General features: G+C 40.5%; 1 protein-coding gene across 1 annotated transcript in view; it reads left to right on the top strand.

Annotated features, from left to right (window-relative positions):
* Positions 1-10,759, top strand: part of efnb3b (ephrin-B3b) — a 65,809-nt gene extending 55,050 nt beyond the window's left edge. The window contains exons 3-5 of the mRNA XM_060874760.1: positions 3,098-3,190; positions 6,465-6,533; positions 9,012-10,759. Of these exons, the coding sequence (XP_060730743.1) occupies positions 3,098-3,190; positions 6,465-6,533; positions 9,012-9,439 (590 nt within the window). The 3' untranslated portion in view covers positions 9,440-10,759. The remainder of the gene's footprint in view (positions 1-3,097; positions 3,191-6,464; positions 6,534-9,011) is intronic.
* The last annotated feature ends 7,479 nt before the right edge of the window (positions 10,760-18,238 follow it).

Raw genomic sequence — 18,238 nt, 5'->3', positions numbered from 1 at the left:
TGTAAAAAAAAATGTCATGTCATTTTTTTTCCAACATAAAAATGCTTGGTCATCTTCTGTTATCATCATCATCACACCATGATGTCATGATGCCAGTTCCTTAGGTCTTATTGACATAATGTTCATGTCGCTGGCCTGACCGATCTGTGGCTAAAGATTCGGACTACACACTCTGTAGTGTGTCACAGTGACCTGTAGAACCCTGATACGTAAATACACACACACAAACACACACACGTGTACACGTACACTCTAACATACACATGTACACATACGCGAACACACTCAGGCATACACACACACGCACGCAGACGCACACACACATACACACTTCCACACATACTCCTGCACACACATATGTACATATATGTGAACACACACACACACACACACATATACACTTCCACACACACATACTGTACACACACACTCCTGCACACACATATGTACACATATGCAAACACACACCCACACAGCTACCCACTAAGTGAACTTAATTGTAATTGTCAGACTTGGTTAGTGTGTTCTCAGTGAGCTAAGTACAGCTGACGGTGCTGTTATTTCATTAGCACAGCTTTTCTCTCCTCTTCACTCATCTCGTCTTCACCTCGCTCGCTTTACTTGTTTTTATGAGCAGCGACATTCTGCAGGAGCCTCTGTCCTCCCATTTTCTCTACATCCTCCTATCACTGCTTATCATCATCTCAGTTACTCATTCCTCCTCCCTCTCTCCCTCTGTTCTCTCTCTCTCTCACTCGTCTCATCTCAGCCCAAGTTCTTGTCCTCCCACTTGTCACTTTCCTTATTCGCTCTCTCCATTTCTGCTTTCTTTATTTTTCCTGTAAAAACACTACAAACAAGCCGTCACATCTTGCTACGTCTCTCTCTCTATCGCTCTCTCTTTTTTTTTTAACTGTTCTTTTCTCTTTCTCCTCCTTCTGTCTTTCTGTGTGCATTTTACGCTCCAAGAGCAGTTGTTGTTCCACAAATAACCAACGCCGGGAGTCAGCTAGTTGCCCTCTTTTTCTCTCTCCCTCTCTCTCTCTCTCTCTCTCTCTCTCTTTCTGTCTCTCTCTTCATTGCCTTCTCTGTGTTTTCTCTTGTCCTCTCATGTGTGTTCTTTCTCATCACTCATGTCAGAAACAGCTTGCCAAAGACAATCAATGTTTTTCCCCCTGCTTACTCACCCTCTCTCTTTTTTTCACCCATCGTTTTCTCTGCTTATATTTTGTTTGCTCTTTCAAAGTCTGGTTTAAATTCCTGTACCGCTGCATGTGATGAGTCTATCAGTCAGTTTAATAACACGGGTGCTTATGTCAGAGCTCAAAGCCCAGTGCGACGTATCAGCGCTGATTATTCAGAAAGTCTCCGAGTGAGCACTTCGATCCCTGACGACGTGAGTCAGAACCACAGCACGTTCTATCCTATGAGGATGACCTGGTCATGTCTGATGATCTTGTCTTCAGAAGTCTTTTGTTTTGTTTTGTTTTTTGCTTTTTTTTTTTTTTTTTTTTTTTTTTTTTACAGAGATGTGGAAAGAGTCTCAAAGATCCTGCATTCAGAACAGAAACAAAACACTCCTGTGATGTTTAAATGCAGTTTCACCCATCAGGCCATGCAGCCTTTCATCCTTTTTTTTTACTGTTCAGCACAAATGTTTTAAATTTACTTCCGTTTGCAGTGACTTGAAGTGGTGGTGCTTGTTGTTTTGGACAAAGCGTGAGTGCTAGCGTAGCATCATAGCAAGCTTGCTTGTGGTTTCAAGGCCTTGGCGTCTGTACAGCTTCCTGATTTACAACGCTGCAAACAACTGTGGCTGAATTTCCTTTGCTAATGTTTAAAGAATGCAGTGGCACCAAGTAAATAGAAACTGATCGTCCAAGATGGGTTTGGTCTAGAGATTTTTTTGCATGCTGGAGTTTTTAATACATGGACAATTATCTGAAATCAACAGCAGACTCTGATATCTGCACAGGATGTTCTTAAAGTTTTCATTTATTACTTTTTTATTATTAAGTTTTCTCTTTTTTGTTTCTTCATTCAGTCTCTTTTTTTCAGTAATAATGAATTTCTTCTTTGTGACCTTTTGAACCTTGTGGATTGTTTTTTCCTCTTTGACTTTCTGTCTGTGTGTGTGGGTGTGTGTCTCTGGGTGTGGGTGTGGATGTGAGTGAGGATGTGTGTGTGTGTATCTGTGTGTGTGTGTGTGTGCATGCATGTATGCATGCATGCGTGTGTGTGTGTGTGTGTGTGTATGTGTGTATGTGAAAGACTCTATTTTTTTTAATCTGGTAGATCCTTAGTGAGTGTGTGAACTCTTCCGGTTCTTTTGGAGCTCTGAGCTGCGACGGTTTCTTTTTGAATAGGAAAGTGAAGCAGTATCCAATTGAGACTGTGATAAGAGAGAAAGAGCGGGACGGTGAACGAGTGCCTCACCTTTCTCCTATCTCATTTCATTCTCTATCTCTCCAGCTCTCAGTAAATAAGTACTACATTAACGTGTATACAAAGACATTTCTCTCTCTCTTTTCTATCACACACAATTTCTCTCTCGTTTCCTTTTTCTTCAGCTTATTAAAGTTGCACCAAGGACATCGTGTCCTTTAGCAGTCAGCACTCAAGGTCTGACTGAGACTTGCTTTAAGCATTATTCAGTCCTCTGCTAAGCCAGGTGCAGTCAGGTTCATGTCTGCTTCATGCTGGCCCACTTCAGCATCTCAGTGACCAGGTCAAGGTGTGTGTGTGGTGTAGGTTACACTCTAGGAAATGAATGTCCTCCAGGGAAACTCTAAACGAGGACATTTTTTAGTTCTGCAACCCTGCACTGATTATTCCTGTGCTCCTGATGTATGAATTTTAAATGTGAGAATAGTGACTCAGTGCTGCCTGCATGACTGTGTGCGAATGAGGTGTGTGTCATTACAGCTGGGTGAAAAAAAACCTCCCAGCAGTATGTGTGTGAGCTCAGTCTCATTAATCCATGTAAAGAATTTACTCGTCTGTGTCTTTTTTAAATGGCAAATTCAATAGCTGTGTTTCAATTTAATAGAATTTACGCCTTCACGTGTTTATTCTGCTGTCTGCTTCTCTTCCTCAGCCACGTCGGACGGCACACGTCATGGGCTGGAGAGCATGAGAGGAGGAGTGTGTGCCACACAGGGCATGAAGGTGGTGCTCAAAGTTGGACAAAGTGAGTAGACACTAGAGTAAACAGGCATACACACCGATGGTCACTTGTAAATCAATATAATGCGTGCACAAACACACACACACACACACACACACACACACAAAAACACACACACACAAACACCACTACTCTTGAATATTGATTCGAACACACACAAACATACATACACACATAGACACACACAAATACATGCATAGACACAAACAGACACACAGCTACTCTAAATACTAAATATAAAACACACACACACAGTTTGCTAGGTTTAGATTGTAAAGGGCATTTAGCATGTTTAACTAGCTACGCTACCTGTCACCTCACAGTAATCCCTATACAGCCAGGTATTTTTCTGTTTCAAGTCATTCTGCACGTTTACAAGGACACGGCTAAAAATCCTGCAGCATTATATTGGCAGATACACCATGATACGTTAATGACGGTGTTGTATGTCTGTTGGGCCTTCAACTGAAATGTTTTGATAAAACCGCATGTATAGAAATAAACTTGGCTTGATACATATCAAAGAGCTAAACCACATAAAATGCAGCCTCAAAACTTTCACCCAGCTATGCTAATCATGCTAAAAATGTTCATGCTAATCATGCCAAAACCATGCTAAACTCTTTTGATTACTATTACACAGTAATTGAATATTTTCAAATAAAGTCTTATCCTTAATCAGTATGTGTCCTTGCACGTCAGTGAAGAGCTCTGGCAGTCTGTTTGCTGAAGCGTTCCCCCTAGAGGTGATTGTCCTTGCAAAAGGACCTTTGATGATCCCAGATATGTTGTTATGTCTTAATGTGCCAGCAACTCTTAAAGCAACAACAACAAAGAAAAACTACCTAAACCTTAAAACCTTAGAAGCTTTCTTTTCTGGTAGAAAAGCCACCAATTCAAAAAATATTCTAGAAAAAAAATAGATCCATTAGTTATCAAAGAACAATGTACTTTTTTGTAGATAATAAAGTTAGCAGTGTGCTAAAATGATTCAATTATTTTAGTCAACACTTAAACGATGGTGTATTAGTAGTGAAATCATTTCCAATTTAATAGCAAACTACGGTAATTCAAGTGAGCTAGCTTTAGTTCGCAATTCCTATTTTTCTATATGATGTCAAACTGTCATATAAGTTAAACATCCACATATCACACGTCCTTCGTGTGTTTGACTCAGGGTTACCATGGAAACCATTTGTATTTTATGCTACATGTTGGCGCTAACTAGTTTAGGTAGGTTGGGATTCAGCGAGTTAGCCGGCTAAGTTGTCAGCTCTTGAAACAGATAAGTTTGTGTTTCTTTATTATAAACTTTAACACAACGTGTCATTAAAGTATGACGTAGTACATTTTCAAATTGTTTACTTCCTAAATACTGTGTCAGTTAGCTGAAGCAATATCCAGTGGAAGGCGGACAGAATTTATTTATGGATAATGAAAACAAAAGGCTGTTAGATTCTGAATGTAACCTAGATGTCTAGGCAGACAGTTGTGTGCACATGTTTCCATGATAATGTTATAAGACATTTACAGCATTTTGGACAGACTCCCTTATCCAGAGAGAATTACATTTTTATACAACTGAGTAATTGAGGGTTAAGGGCCTTACTCAGGGGCCCAGCAGGGACAGCTTGGTGGACATGGTATTCAAACTCACAACCTTCCAATCTGTAGGCCAACACCTTAACCGCTAGGCTACCACATTCCGCATAGGCAGTGCTAGTTTTGAATAGTGTCCATGGTGTCATTAGACATACAGTAAGTCATACTCATAGTGTGTGTGTGTGTGTGTTTGTGTGTGTGTTTGTGTGTCTGAGAGAGAGAATGAGTTTGAAGTGAGAATGAGCTATTATCAACCATAGCAATTGCACAATTGTCCCGTCCTGATACACACACAGTGAGAAACACCCTCTTCACAGCTATCAACAATATTGGCTTTCGAAGTGCTAAGTCCCTCTCTCTCTCTCTCTCTCTCTCTCTCTCTCTCTATCTCTCTCTCTCTCTCTCGTCATCCGCCTGCAACTCTACCTCAGCTTTACAGAATACTGTATCAATTTTTTGACATTATTAACACTGTTCATTCAAAATATCCTTCAATCCATCTCTCACACTCGCTCTGTTTTTTTTATCTGCTCTCTGGCTGAAAGGTCACGTCTGCTTTGTTTGTCATCTAAATAGACGCCTGGTGCAGATTTCTGATGAGATACACTGCACGTACGCACTCAGATACACACAGACACAAACACATCCACACTATTCTGAAAACAACAAAAACATGACAGTGGCCCATAAGCTCAAGAGAACTGTGGTGGAACACATCTGATTAGCATCTGAAGCACGTGCCTGTGTCATCATATTCATAAGCACTGCTGTCGACTGATTGAATGCAGAGAGCTTGTGATTATTTTCAGCATTATAGAGCACATTGAGTTTGTTTGAGCTTCAGTGGGCAAAGCCATTTAGTAGATTTATGCAGTGGCATGCTTTTAGTCATCGGGTGGGCATAAAGGGGCAAGAGCACATTGAAGGATGGCAAGTAGAATTTATAGGAAATCTGATTTGCTCCTTGGTGCAAAATGAGTGGTAAAATAATAACAGGCAACATTCACATGACAAATGTCTTGGCACAGACTGTCTTGATGTGATCCAAATCTGTCTGTAATGTGAACATGTGAGCATCCATACATAGAATACCAAAAAGATCAGGTCTCACTTGAAACCATTCCCTAAATATTGAGGAGATCATCAGGGTGCTTGATGATGTTGGTGATGATGATGAAGATGAGGATATGAAAAAGTTGGATCTTTATATTCAGCAATCAAATCTGTCACGTTAAGGAAGAAAATCAAATTTGTGTCATTACAGCTTGTAAATATACCTATCATGTGTTTCCTTTATACATTCCCCGTAAGACCTAATGGTTAAAAGTAAGAGAACACATATTCAGTGTGATTAATATTCAAACATAAGCATAAATATGCCAAAATAATATGTAAGTATAACAGTAATTACTAGTATTGTACCACCGGACTTCAGGGCACATAGACAGGTGTCTATTGGCTGTTTACAACTCTGATTACATCCACTAAAAGGATGTACACATGTGATTCACACCCATGTGGGCTTTTTCCCCAGTTTGTTGACACAAAGTTAGAATTGCATAAAAAAGGATTTAGTCAACAAACCTTCAATGCAACTATCAGTGATGGAGTTTTGCTCAAGCCTACTTTGTGCATTTTGTTTCATGTTTAAAATGTTTATCATTATTTTCCATAGGTCCCTACGGATTGCCCCCAAAATCTGCCAAACCAGACCAGGCAGGTCATACCAACACCAGAAACCAAGGTAAGCTCATAAAACTTTAACTGTAGATTATTATTAAAACATCCCAAAGCAACAGCCTGGATGCATGCAACACAACCCACCCATGACCCAGAACACTCACTCACGGACACGGAGAGAACGTCTGAGAAAGAGGAGACATATGGCTCGAGCGAGAGGGAGAAAGGGACGAATGCTGGCACTGCAGTTCCGTTTGATATATTCCATCCCTCTGTTCTCTGTGCCTCTCTCTCTCCCTCTCCCCCTCTTGCTCTCCTCTGTGTCTGCTGTGAGGCCTGCGAGGCCCGTGCCGGAGGCAGTGTATGGTTTGATAATGGCCGTCCTGGGAGAGGAGAGGGTTGTAGAGAGGAGTGGGAAGCCATTTCAAAGAGTTATTATTGCCATTAGTTTGGCGCCCTGTTTTTTGTTGGTCCAAAGAGATTGCAAGGAAGATAAAGAGAGGAAGACAGACAGAGAAGATGGGAGGGAGTAGAGAGGACACAAGTGTGAAAGGGAGGATAAGGACAGAGGTGATTATTAGTCATTCTTTGTATTAGTTTGTTTTGTTAAAAGCTTCCAAAAACTGTTATTTACCTCTTAGTTTGCATTTACAGTGTTTTATACATAACAGATGCACACACAAGCTGATTCAAACATACACACACATACATATATACAAACATAAACACACATTCACACAGACACATATACACACATGCTGACACACACACACAGATTCACTCTTGGATACACACACACACACACACACACACACACACATATATATATATATATATGTACACACACTCATGCTGACTCACACATACACACAGACTCGCTCCTACATACACACATGTTGACTCACACATACTCCACACACACACACACACACACTGAATCACACATGCACACATTTACTGTGGCAACTTGGGGTGAAATTTTGATAGGGCTAAAAAAGTAAGCCAAGGTGGGGGAGGGAGAGAGGGAGGGAAGGAGAGAAGGAAGACGAGGGAGATAAAGGCCAAGCAGGGGATGGTGATTTAAGAGGGAGAGAGGAGTGACAGGAAAAGAATTTTAAGGTGCAAGAGGGAGGTAAGAAGCAGGAGACATGCGCTATATACCATCCTGCATTACTAAAACAGGAAAGGAGTGACAGGAGCAAGGACATGGACAGAAAATGATATAGAAATGACACTAGATCTCTCTTATTCTCTTAGCCTGTGTTCAGCCTGGCATGTGACAATGCAGCAGGAGCCATGATTCAGCTGACAGTGACAAGTGACTTGGATTGAGTGGCAATAAATCTAAACGATTGGCTCAAATAAATACCTCATACCAGTCCTGAAACTTTTCATCTTCACTTTATTGCCCATTTCATACTGTCTGGTGCACAGAGGAAATGTGTATAAAGTTATTTCATTACGTTCATTTTATTAAAGTATTAAAAATCATCTTAACCCAAAGTTGGCCAGATTTTGGATCAGAACCAAAAAAAAAAAAAAACACAGAGACAGCATGGCCGGGAAATCTGACAATATGTTATTGATAATGTACTAAATTACAGCACACTTTTCTGCGAGCATCACTGCTTTCATTAGCACTTTTATAACTCTGTCCAACATCAGCATTTGCAGTAACTAGCTGACTGGATGTCTGTTTTGCAGCTGTTTCATCGTTTGTAAAGGGTTTTTTTTTTTCTAAACATCTGGTGCTACTGTTTTGCTTGCGTTTGTTTGTGTTAGAAATGCGATACAGTATTCTGTTTACGGGAAAATGTATTTAAGAACCAGCCACCTCTACTGAACAGGTCACATCCACAGGTAGTAGGAAGAGCTGAACCTAAAGGAGTGTTAGACTTGTGGCTTGCTAGAAGTGATGCAGATTCAGTACTGGAAGATCACTTAGGGTTCTGTGAAGTGAGAGATGTTCAATAACAGGAACAGACTCAGAGGCACATCGGGAGGAGATGTTGAGGAAGAGAGAGACAGAGAAAGAGAGATGAATTGTGAGCAGAATTACGATGGAGCAATCGAGCACGCCTGCAGGCAGAGCTGCAATATTACTGACCACTCCCCTGCTCAGCTGGAGCCCCTCTTGTCTCCCTGACTACCACACACACACACACACACACACACACACACACAGACACACACACACACACGAACACATCAAACCCACATTATGACCATCATTTAGCAACAGTTGGTCTTTTGCCTTGTGGATATATTGTAATTGTATAATCCGACCCTAAACTGTTCTGCCGCCATATTGTCCATGTTTTACACCCGTGCTCATCTCACACATCTGTTTAATGATGTACAATCGGGTTCGGGAGATGAAAAGCTAATGCTCATTGTCAATGAGACGTGCTCTATTTTGTCTAGATAATCTGCGGTGAAGTTCAGCAGTCACATGAAATTAAGTCACGTGTGTGTGTAAGAGAGAAAGCAAACTGTTGCAAAAAAGGTCATGGTATCTTCTCGTCTCTTCTGATTTTGTTAGGTGGCAGTGGGAACACAACTCTCCCTAGAGTGCCTGGTGGGGGCGGAGCCACAGCAGGTGGTGCAAACGGTCCTCTCCCCGCCTCCAACATTGCCGTCATCGCAGGAGCAGCCGGAGGCTCCGCCTTCCTCCTTCTGGTCACTGCAGTGATCTGTGTGGTGTGCTACCGCCGGCGGCACTCGAAGCATTCGGAGTCGCACCACCCGCCGCTTTCTCTCTCATCTTTGACCTCACCCAAGCGCGGGGGTGGAGGAGGGGGTGGGAACAACAACGGCTCCGAGCCAAGTGACATCATCATCCCACTGCGCACTTCAGACTCGGCCTACTGCCCGCACTATGAGAAGGTTAGCGGGGACTACGGGCACCCAGTCTACATTGTGCAGGAGATGCCGCCTCAGAGCCCCGCCAACATCTACTACAAAGTATGAGAACGGGCGCACAGAAAATGAATACCAGCCTGCAGTGCCCAGACCACACCCCCTCACCTACTACCTAAACCATAGCAGTATGAACCGACATCTCCTGTATCTCTGCAGTCTCAGCTCTGACTGTGAAAGCCCCAAACCCTGTGACTGAATCCCACACACACCCACACACACACACACACCCACACACACATATATATATCTATACACATATACACACACCTCCTAAACCTCTGACTCTTCTAATGAGGAGGAGCGTGTTTTAAGTATTGAGAGAAAATCCCTGTGTGAGGGCTATTTTTTCTTCACCTAAGAGCAAGAAAAGCTCTCGTAACATTAAACCAGACCCCTTTGGAGCAAGAGAGAGAAGCAATGTCTTGAAGTCTCTCGAAGGCGTCCCCAACACACCATAAAACGAACCATTGTGAAGTACCGGCAAAAATGAAATAAAACAAAAAAAAAATGAAAAGAAAAAAGACTGAAAGTAAACTGATCTTAGAGCAGTGTGATGTTACCTGAACTTGAAGACAACTCACAAATAGCAGTTTAGTTTGTCCCGTTTGTGTTCGTTATTCCTCGGATAAGAAGAGGCGCACCTGGCTCAGCCAATTACGATGCAGTGCTGCCATCACATGACCCAAGGCCCTGCATTTGATTAGAGGAGCCATAGTCGCATTGAAGATCTTGTATATTTTAATAACGTGCGTATTTTGTGAGTGTGTAGGGTAATAATTACGACACTGCTGTCGCACAGAGTGTGACAGTGTGTGCGCATATCGTGTGCTTCAGTTACAGTGTGTTGGTGTGTGTGCGCGTGTGTGTGTTTATCTGTAAGAGAGGATCGTACATGAGTGAATGTGAGTTAGACTGTTTCAAAACCAAAACACAAAAAACGAGCGAATATCAAAAAGTGTTTTTTTTTTTTATCGCTTTCATTCAATATAGAAAATAATTATATATGAATATTCAGTAAAATAATTTCTAGATGTCCTTTTCTCCTTTTTTTTTTTCTTTTCAAAATGTAAAACACAATATCTGTTGTTAGACCATTTTGCTTTTCTTTTCTGCGCTTTACAAAAAAAAAAGCTGACCCTGTTTCTCCTTTGTATTGTAAGTTAATTTAATACTTTGTATTTCATTTCACAAAGGTTTTACGTTTTGTTGTATTTTTTTTTTCCCTAGTCATTCCTCATTTTCCAGGAGTCTCCACTCTCCATGTATATTTTTATAGCTCCTTGTACAATGATGTAGTTTTTGAAGCTAGACCTCGTTTCGTGAAAGTGTTGAGGTAGAGGCACAATCTGAGAAGTTTTTTTTTTTTTTTTTTTTTTTTTTTTTTTAAATTGCAAAAAAACTTTCTTTTTTCTTTTTTTTTTTTTTTTTTTTTTTTTTTTTACAAAAAAAAAATAAAAAGAAAACAAGAAAGAGGGAGGGGGGTAAAGAAAAGAATGCCAGAGCTGCCTATGAAGGAAAGAGAAAAGACGGAAGAGACAGAAGTGCAGGGTAACGACAAAAAGTGATGGGTGGGGTGGGGTGGGGGGTGGGGGTAGTATGGATGGGGAGGATGAAGGGATGGAGGAACACAGAAGGAGAGATGGAGCGACGGAGGTGGGCTTTTAACAGACTCTTGAAAGAGGTTGTGTGAAACAGGGGCTCGGGAAATGCAAGATTCTCAACTACACAGATGGAAAAGAAAGGGGATTCACTCGCTCTGTTTCAGTCGGCGAGATGGAAATGAGCTTTCATACACTGCTCGTACTTTTCCGAGGAGGAAATATTTGAGACTCAGTTAAAATTCCTTCACTCTCTCACTACACACCTTAGTATATAACACAACACACACACACACGCACATTCCACCACCTCAGAAATTGAGATTGCACTTGAAAAGGCATACAAGTCTTTCAAGACAAACACACACACACACACTGAGTACACAATCAAAATCCATTCTGGATGTCCACATAGACGCTGATTACCTGAAATGAATTCTGATTGGAGTCTCACACACAAACACACACATTCAGATTGCACCATGCATTCCAGGACTAAAGAACACATGCACACACACACACACACACACACACACCATGTGTGTGTCCGACTGTGCCAACGAGAGTCTCGTATTTTTAGAATGTGCTCTTTTACATTGCTGTGTGCTGACGCTAAAAGATGGTTGTTAAGGTAATGTACGCTACTGCTCGTGTTACAGTTAATCAGTATATCAGGTTTCCTTACTTATGTTCAAAGCTGCATTGAGACAGAAGACCTCACACAGACATACACACATACACAAACACACACACAGCCAAACCTATGAACATTTCAGGCCTTGCACCATTTTGTCTGTATTTCTTGTGCTCAAGGCGAGACGTGTTTAGAACCCGGATGTGTAAAGGAAAGAGTTTTTGTACGAGTGTGTCTGAGTCGATCTGGTGTAACACTGCAGCAAGTGAACAACAATGTTTTTTGTGTCATGTCAATATTCTCTGTTAAATCTTCACAATCAAATTGTCAGTGTTGCTTTGTTGTTAAGTGACAAATAAGTATGGTGCATTTATTTGTTGGTCAGCTTTCAACATTTTTGTTTATTAAATCCTGCATTTTATAAGCCATGTTTCTGTCCTGTGGGTGTGGACTCATAAACACACACACACACACACACACACACACACACACACACACACACACACACACAAAACAGAGCATCTGAGGACTATTCAGTGGCAAAAAGCTGGTGTCTCTTATCTAGTTACGAAGAGTCCTTTTGGAACAATGAGGCCTCCTCAGCGCTGAAGACACCTTTGGATACACGAACATATCTGGACTATGTTTTTTTTTTGTTTGTTTTTTGATTTTTTGATTTTTCATATTGTTCCATCTTTGTGTTTTTCCTTTCAGCCTTTCTTCATACGCTTGCTTTCAGCCGTGGTTGCTGAGACCTGTGTTTTGCAGGCAGACAAAAAAAAGAGAAAAGGAATCAAGAGGAGTGTGTGATTTTTTTTTTTTTTTTTTTAATTTTTTATTTTTGGTAGAGAACGCTTCAGTGTGTGCGCGTGTACATGTTTCTCTGTGCCAATAGCCAGCAAGTGACGGCCATTTTAAGGACCTCCGCTCCTCTCCAGTTGCCGTGTTGAGACGTTTGTGGGACACTACATTTGTGTGTGAGATGTTTTCTTTTTCTGTGTTCATCCTTCTCTTCCACCCTTACCACTCCCTCTCTTTCTTTCCTTGCTTTCCCTCCACCCCATACACACCTCTTAGAAAGAGAGGTTAAAAAGATTAGTACATTCCTTTGAAGAAATGTTGATTAAAAAATGGCAAAATTTGTTTAAGCACCAATCTTTGACCTTGTATTATTTTTTGGGGCTTGATCATCTCTGTGTGTGTTTGTGTGTGTGTGTGTGTGTGTGCATGTGTGTGTGTGTGTGTGTGCATGCATGTAAGTATATGTAGATAATTATGAATTGGAGGGTTATCACAAGGTGTGTGTGTTTGTGTGCAGTAGTTAGGTCCATACTACAAAAACAACTTTTTTAACATTGTATTATTTAACATCACTGATAAGAATCTCTTCTGCTCTCAGAAGATAAATGAATTATCATCACAAATACAAGTTTTGGGGTTTTTTTTATTCAAGTGACTTCAGGTTAAATTTCCAAATAGAAAACCTTAAAGAAAATTGATAGTGTTCGAGTTAGTGACATTTACTTGTCGCTGTAGCGAAGGAAAGGTCAAAAATCTGTGTTAAAATGAGAATTCCTCTTAATTCCTCTAAATACAGCTTGCTTTTAAGCCCTGAGACTCTGCTTTATTATCTCCACTGCTACATGTGTACAACAGAGGGAAAGGTCAGAAAATCAGCAAAAAAAATAAAAAATGAATCAGCATTGTTGAACATGAATGCAAGTGGGACGGAAATCAGGCCATGTGAGGGGCACAAGAAGGAAACGTGCCCCATAACTGGGCAAAATCAGCCAGTTCAGACAGGAAGATATAAGTCTTTGTTTTATAGGACAGTCTCAAAACTTTTTCACCGAGGGATCCATGACATTGAAAAAAAATCCACCAGCATGGATTCAGTCTGTTTTATTTAATTTTATCCAACTGTTCAAATCTTAAGCAATTTTTAATGCAAAATATGTATACTGTATTATGCAAATATGTATACTCTGCATGAATTAATGGACCTGCGAGAGCTTTTTATTCATGAACTTTTCAGCCACAAAACTCCAAACAGTTACATAAAAACATTTTGTATTACATCAGCAGAACTTTTTTTAGATTGATTACACGGCTGGAGAAAACAGGAGCCTGGGAATGCAGGATGAGCAGATTTCATGTCCAGGCTGTTAGTTTTTTTTTTTATACTTCCTGCAGAACTTTGAAGACGATGCACGATGACGCATTAACGCTTCTCCATCAGGCTCCATGTTGCACCACACAAACACACACACACACACACACACGACAGATAAACATTTTTTTTACTAGGAGGATTAATTAGCGTGCACGGATGACAGGAGATATTTTTTCTGACAGTTCTGTAACAACAATGACGAAAGCTAATAAAATCAAGTGCGGCGTCAAGCAGCCGTAAATCTCCTGCTTGCACAACACAGTCACCTCGAGGTTAAACACTGAGGGAAAATAAAGACGCTAACCAGACTCGAATCATATTTTTATCTTGTGATGTGAGGACAGAACACGGCACTGATGAAAAGCTGAAAATTTGCCCACTGATGTCATGAACATTTTGAATTTTTACAGCTTTATCAGGAGAGGATAAGGACTACAGCTACGTAATCCTTCCCTCAGCAGGATTTATGTACTCGTCTGTTTCCCTGAAACTAACTAGCTTACTAGCTAGTGAAATATTTTAGCCTTATGGTTCAGTAGTTGTAATTATTCTGTAGTTGGTATACAGGCAGGGAACATGCGACTGATCCAAAATAACTGAATCATTGATCGAGCCTTGTATTAAATTTACAATTCGATTCAGGACAATTAGATTATTAATACTTAATCGAGCTTTCGGATTAAACATCAGATCAGTCGGTTAGGTTTCTTACTATAACAGCTGTGTCAGAAGTATAATAGGTCTGATAGTTGACGACGTTCAGCAGTGTAACGAATTTTAAAATAAAACATACTGACCATACTACACTGATGCCTGGGGCTCCCTGGGGAACTCTCAAATCCCTGTGGGGAAAGGGAAATAGCATCTCAACACACACACACACACACACACACACACACACACACACACACACACACACACACACACCCCTGCTGAAAAATCTAGGCTAGTCTGTCCAGTTGCCAGAACACAAGCCAGCCTGTCAGACTGATAGACCATGTTTGCCAGCTGTTAAGTTCTTTTCCAGCTTCCTTATTACTTGAGCAAAATGATCAGTAAACATGTGAGATTTTCTAATTACCTTCCAGTTGTACTCGGTTCTTAAATCCTGTGATATAGAATTATTAGCAGTAATTCAAAAACTGGTAAAGATGATCTACAACATTTCATCGTCTTACCTAGGATCGAATTCGTCTAAATAATAGAGTTGTTAATATTTACGGTTTCAAGTAATTATTGTTGAAGATTTATTGTTTCATAAAGTGCTAGAAACAAACAAACAAATAAATAAACGGATGAATGAATGCACGCCATAAGGCCTGATTTCAGACATGGAAATTCCAACATCTGGTTTTTATGAAGTTGTCGTACAGCCACAGGTGATGCCCAGGTAGAAGACGTCCTACTGAGCAGCATTGTTGCAGATTCCCACTATCAGATCCAGACTTATACTGAAAAACTAATATAATTTAACTGAATAAAAAATGATTCATTTACTGCAAAGAGCTAGATTTAAATACACAAAACAAGCCTGGGGTCCACTGCACTCAGTGAATCTCAGATACATTTTTAATCTAGTGGTTAATGTTTTTGTGTGAGGGAATGCAGAGGTGCAGAAGGTTGTGGTCTGTTGATGGAGCTCTTTGTGGCCTGTGTGAGGTTTTGTGTTTGTTTAGCAGTGAGTGGGTTGTTCGGTGAGCTGAGTAATATTGTGCAAAGGACACCATATGCTACCGGGTTGCTAAAATATGGAAGTAATAATGTTTTCGGTGATCTAATATGACTAGGCCCTACAGGGGATTGGTTGGGAACAGAAGAGAGAAATATATTACACACACACACACACACACACACACACACAAAAGCATAAACTTAGGGCCCTGTGGTCATCATTACTTTGTAATCATTTTTTCTCCAGACGTACTCATGCTATGATGAGTATTGATGATGATTGAGCTGATGGCTTCCATATGTAGGACACACAAAGATTTGTACAAACCCTCTCTCTCTCTCTCGCTCTCTTTCTCTGTTGTTAAACCCTGTGATTTACCTTTCCTCAAATATGCTCACACACACACACATCACACACTCCTCAACTTTTGATCCACAGTGACAGTTATTTTTCTATTGACTACTTAACCGACTGAATTTTCTCTTTGTTAATTTAAAAGTTGACCGGGGGAAAACTAATCTAAAACTTTGGCCCGGAGTGAAATCAATTAGGAGATAATCCTGTCTAATCAGATTTGTTCCAGCGGCGAGTCTCCACAGCTAAAACCCAAAGACTGGCCCACTTGACTTAATGTCACAGCGGGAGCCGTGTTGCCATGGGGATCCTTTCTGAAGGTCAGGGAGAGAGAGGGGTTTTTTATCGAGCTGGTTGTAATTTGACCATTTCAAAAGGTGTCCGGCCGTCTGCATATCAAATAGTGAAGATGAGGAAAAAGGGAAGACATTGTAATGGTGCTGATTGAGGGGGTTGGGGGGTTGGGGGTGAGAGTCGAACATGAAAAGACTCCCACAGATCTCTCTCCAATATGACAGGAGAAAGTCGAGGTGAAGAAAGGTGGAGGTTGAAAGTCAACTCTCTCTCTCTCTCTCTCTCTCTCTCTCTCTCTCTCTCTCTCTCTCTCTCTCTCTCTCTCTCTCTCTCTCTGATTGCACCTGTAGGTGGTGTTGACAGCAAGCAGCTGATGAAAAGACAAGTGCTTAAGTAGTCACCAGGAGTTCTCCATCCTAATCTCTCTTTCTTTCACACTGGCCACTGATTTCACTCTATTTTTCCATCATCTCTTTCTCTCTCTTTCAATGGTATTTTCTACACCTCTCTCGATGTAACAATTTTTTTCCTCCTTTTCTCTCTTCACTCTGTCGAGTGAAAAAACAAACCAGGCTGTTACAGTTAATAGTGATTCTGATGACAAGTGCAGCTGGTTTTTGGATTTAAAAAAAAAAAAAGAGGTAAAAACCCGACAAAGCGAGTGACTGAATGACGGAGGGAACGAGAGAGAGCGATGGAGTGACGAAAGTAGGAGGGAGAGACCGGATTAGCGTTTGCATAGCTTGCTGGTGGCTAAGTTGGTGCTTATTTCACATGATTAACCTGAATCTCTACTGTGTGTTATCACAGACATATCTGATTACAGCGATGTACAATTTACAGTCTCACACTCATGTGTCTTGTATCTCACAAAAAACCACCACATGCCCACAGGTCTTCACAAAAGTGTCTGGGAATCTCTCAGTGATTCATAGATAGTTTTATTGCCCTCGGTCACAGTGGTACTGAGGTGGTCTGAGCTTTGTGTTCTCTGTAACTGGAGAGCGTATGGATTATCCCATCTATTCATTTCAGCTCTGTCTATCTCACGACACATGAAAGACAGGAAAAAGCCTTATATGGAAGCTGACAAGCTGATAACTTGAAGCTGCCATAACTGTGCCAGGAGCAGTGATGAATAAATAAAGTGCCAACCAGCTATGCTTTCTGGGAAGTGTAATTCCATGTAATACAGTACGTAACTGCTGAGTGTTAATTTAGTTCATTTTATATGTACTAATAAAGTATAAGTCACAAACAACATGCTATTATAGTATGCAGGAGGGATCTTGGTGGTTTATAGTTTAGCAGCAGCATCAACATTTTTTAGCCTTGTGTTACGGCGATACCTAAAAACGGCTACCTTTTTTCCCCAGAAAGGTGATCACCAATAATATAATAATAATAAAAAAAATAAAAAAATCAGAATCAGAATACTTTATTAATTCCAAGGTGGAAACTGGGTTTGTTACCAAGTCACCAAAATAAGAATAGAAAAATAGACACTTATATAAACAAGATAATATATACACAAAAATATACATAAGGATATAAATAAGTATACAGGTACAGTGTTGCACAGTGAGATATGTTGCGGTACAGAGGAATTGTAAAGTCTGACAGAAACAGGTTGGAAGGGTTTCTCTCTTTGGAGCACCTCTGTCCAAAGAATCTGCGATTGAACGTACATCTGTATCCATTGAATGTTGTGTTGAATGAGATACAGAATAATAACAGCCAGATCAATGATAGCGAAAAGCACACAAGGCATGAGAGTCACATACTTTTCATACAAACTTCATCTATGCTTCAACTTGATCTAGAACTTTGACCTGTGAATTCATGAGCTTCAGTCCTGTGAGCCAATAAAAAAAACAAGAAGGTAAGACCGTGAGCTCGTCTGTGTTGCGTTTTATTAATTATTATTCAGTCTGTACAGCTGCTTTCCTGTTTTCTTAATATTGCCTGGCAGAAATTTAAACTTAAACAGCATGGCTTTAATCCACTATCAGAACCAATACAGTGCTGAAGTGAACAAATCATGTATCATCTGAACAGATCATGTATCATCTGAACAGATCATGCTAGAAAAAAGAATCCGGATCTTAGTGAGAGAAGATGA

This window comes from Tachysurus vachellii, chromosome 7 (assembly GCF_030014155.1).
Source record: "Tachysurus vachellii isolate PV-2020 chromosome 7, HZAU_Pvac_v1, whole genome shotgun sequence".
In the NCBI taxonomy this organism is placed as follows: Eukaryota; Metazoa; Chordata; class Actinopteri; order Siluriformes; family Bagridae; genus Tachysurus; species Tachysurus vachellii.
This window is presented reverse-complemented; position numbering and strand designations above follow the sequence as displayed.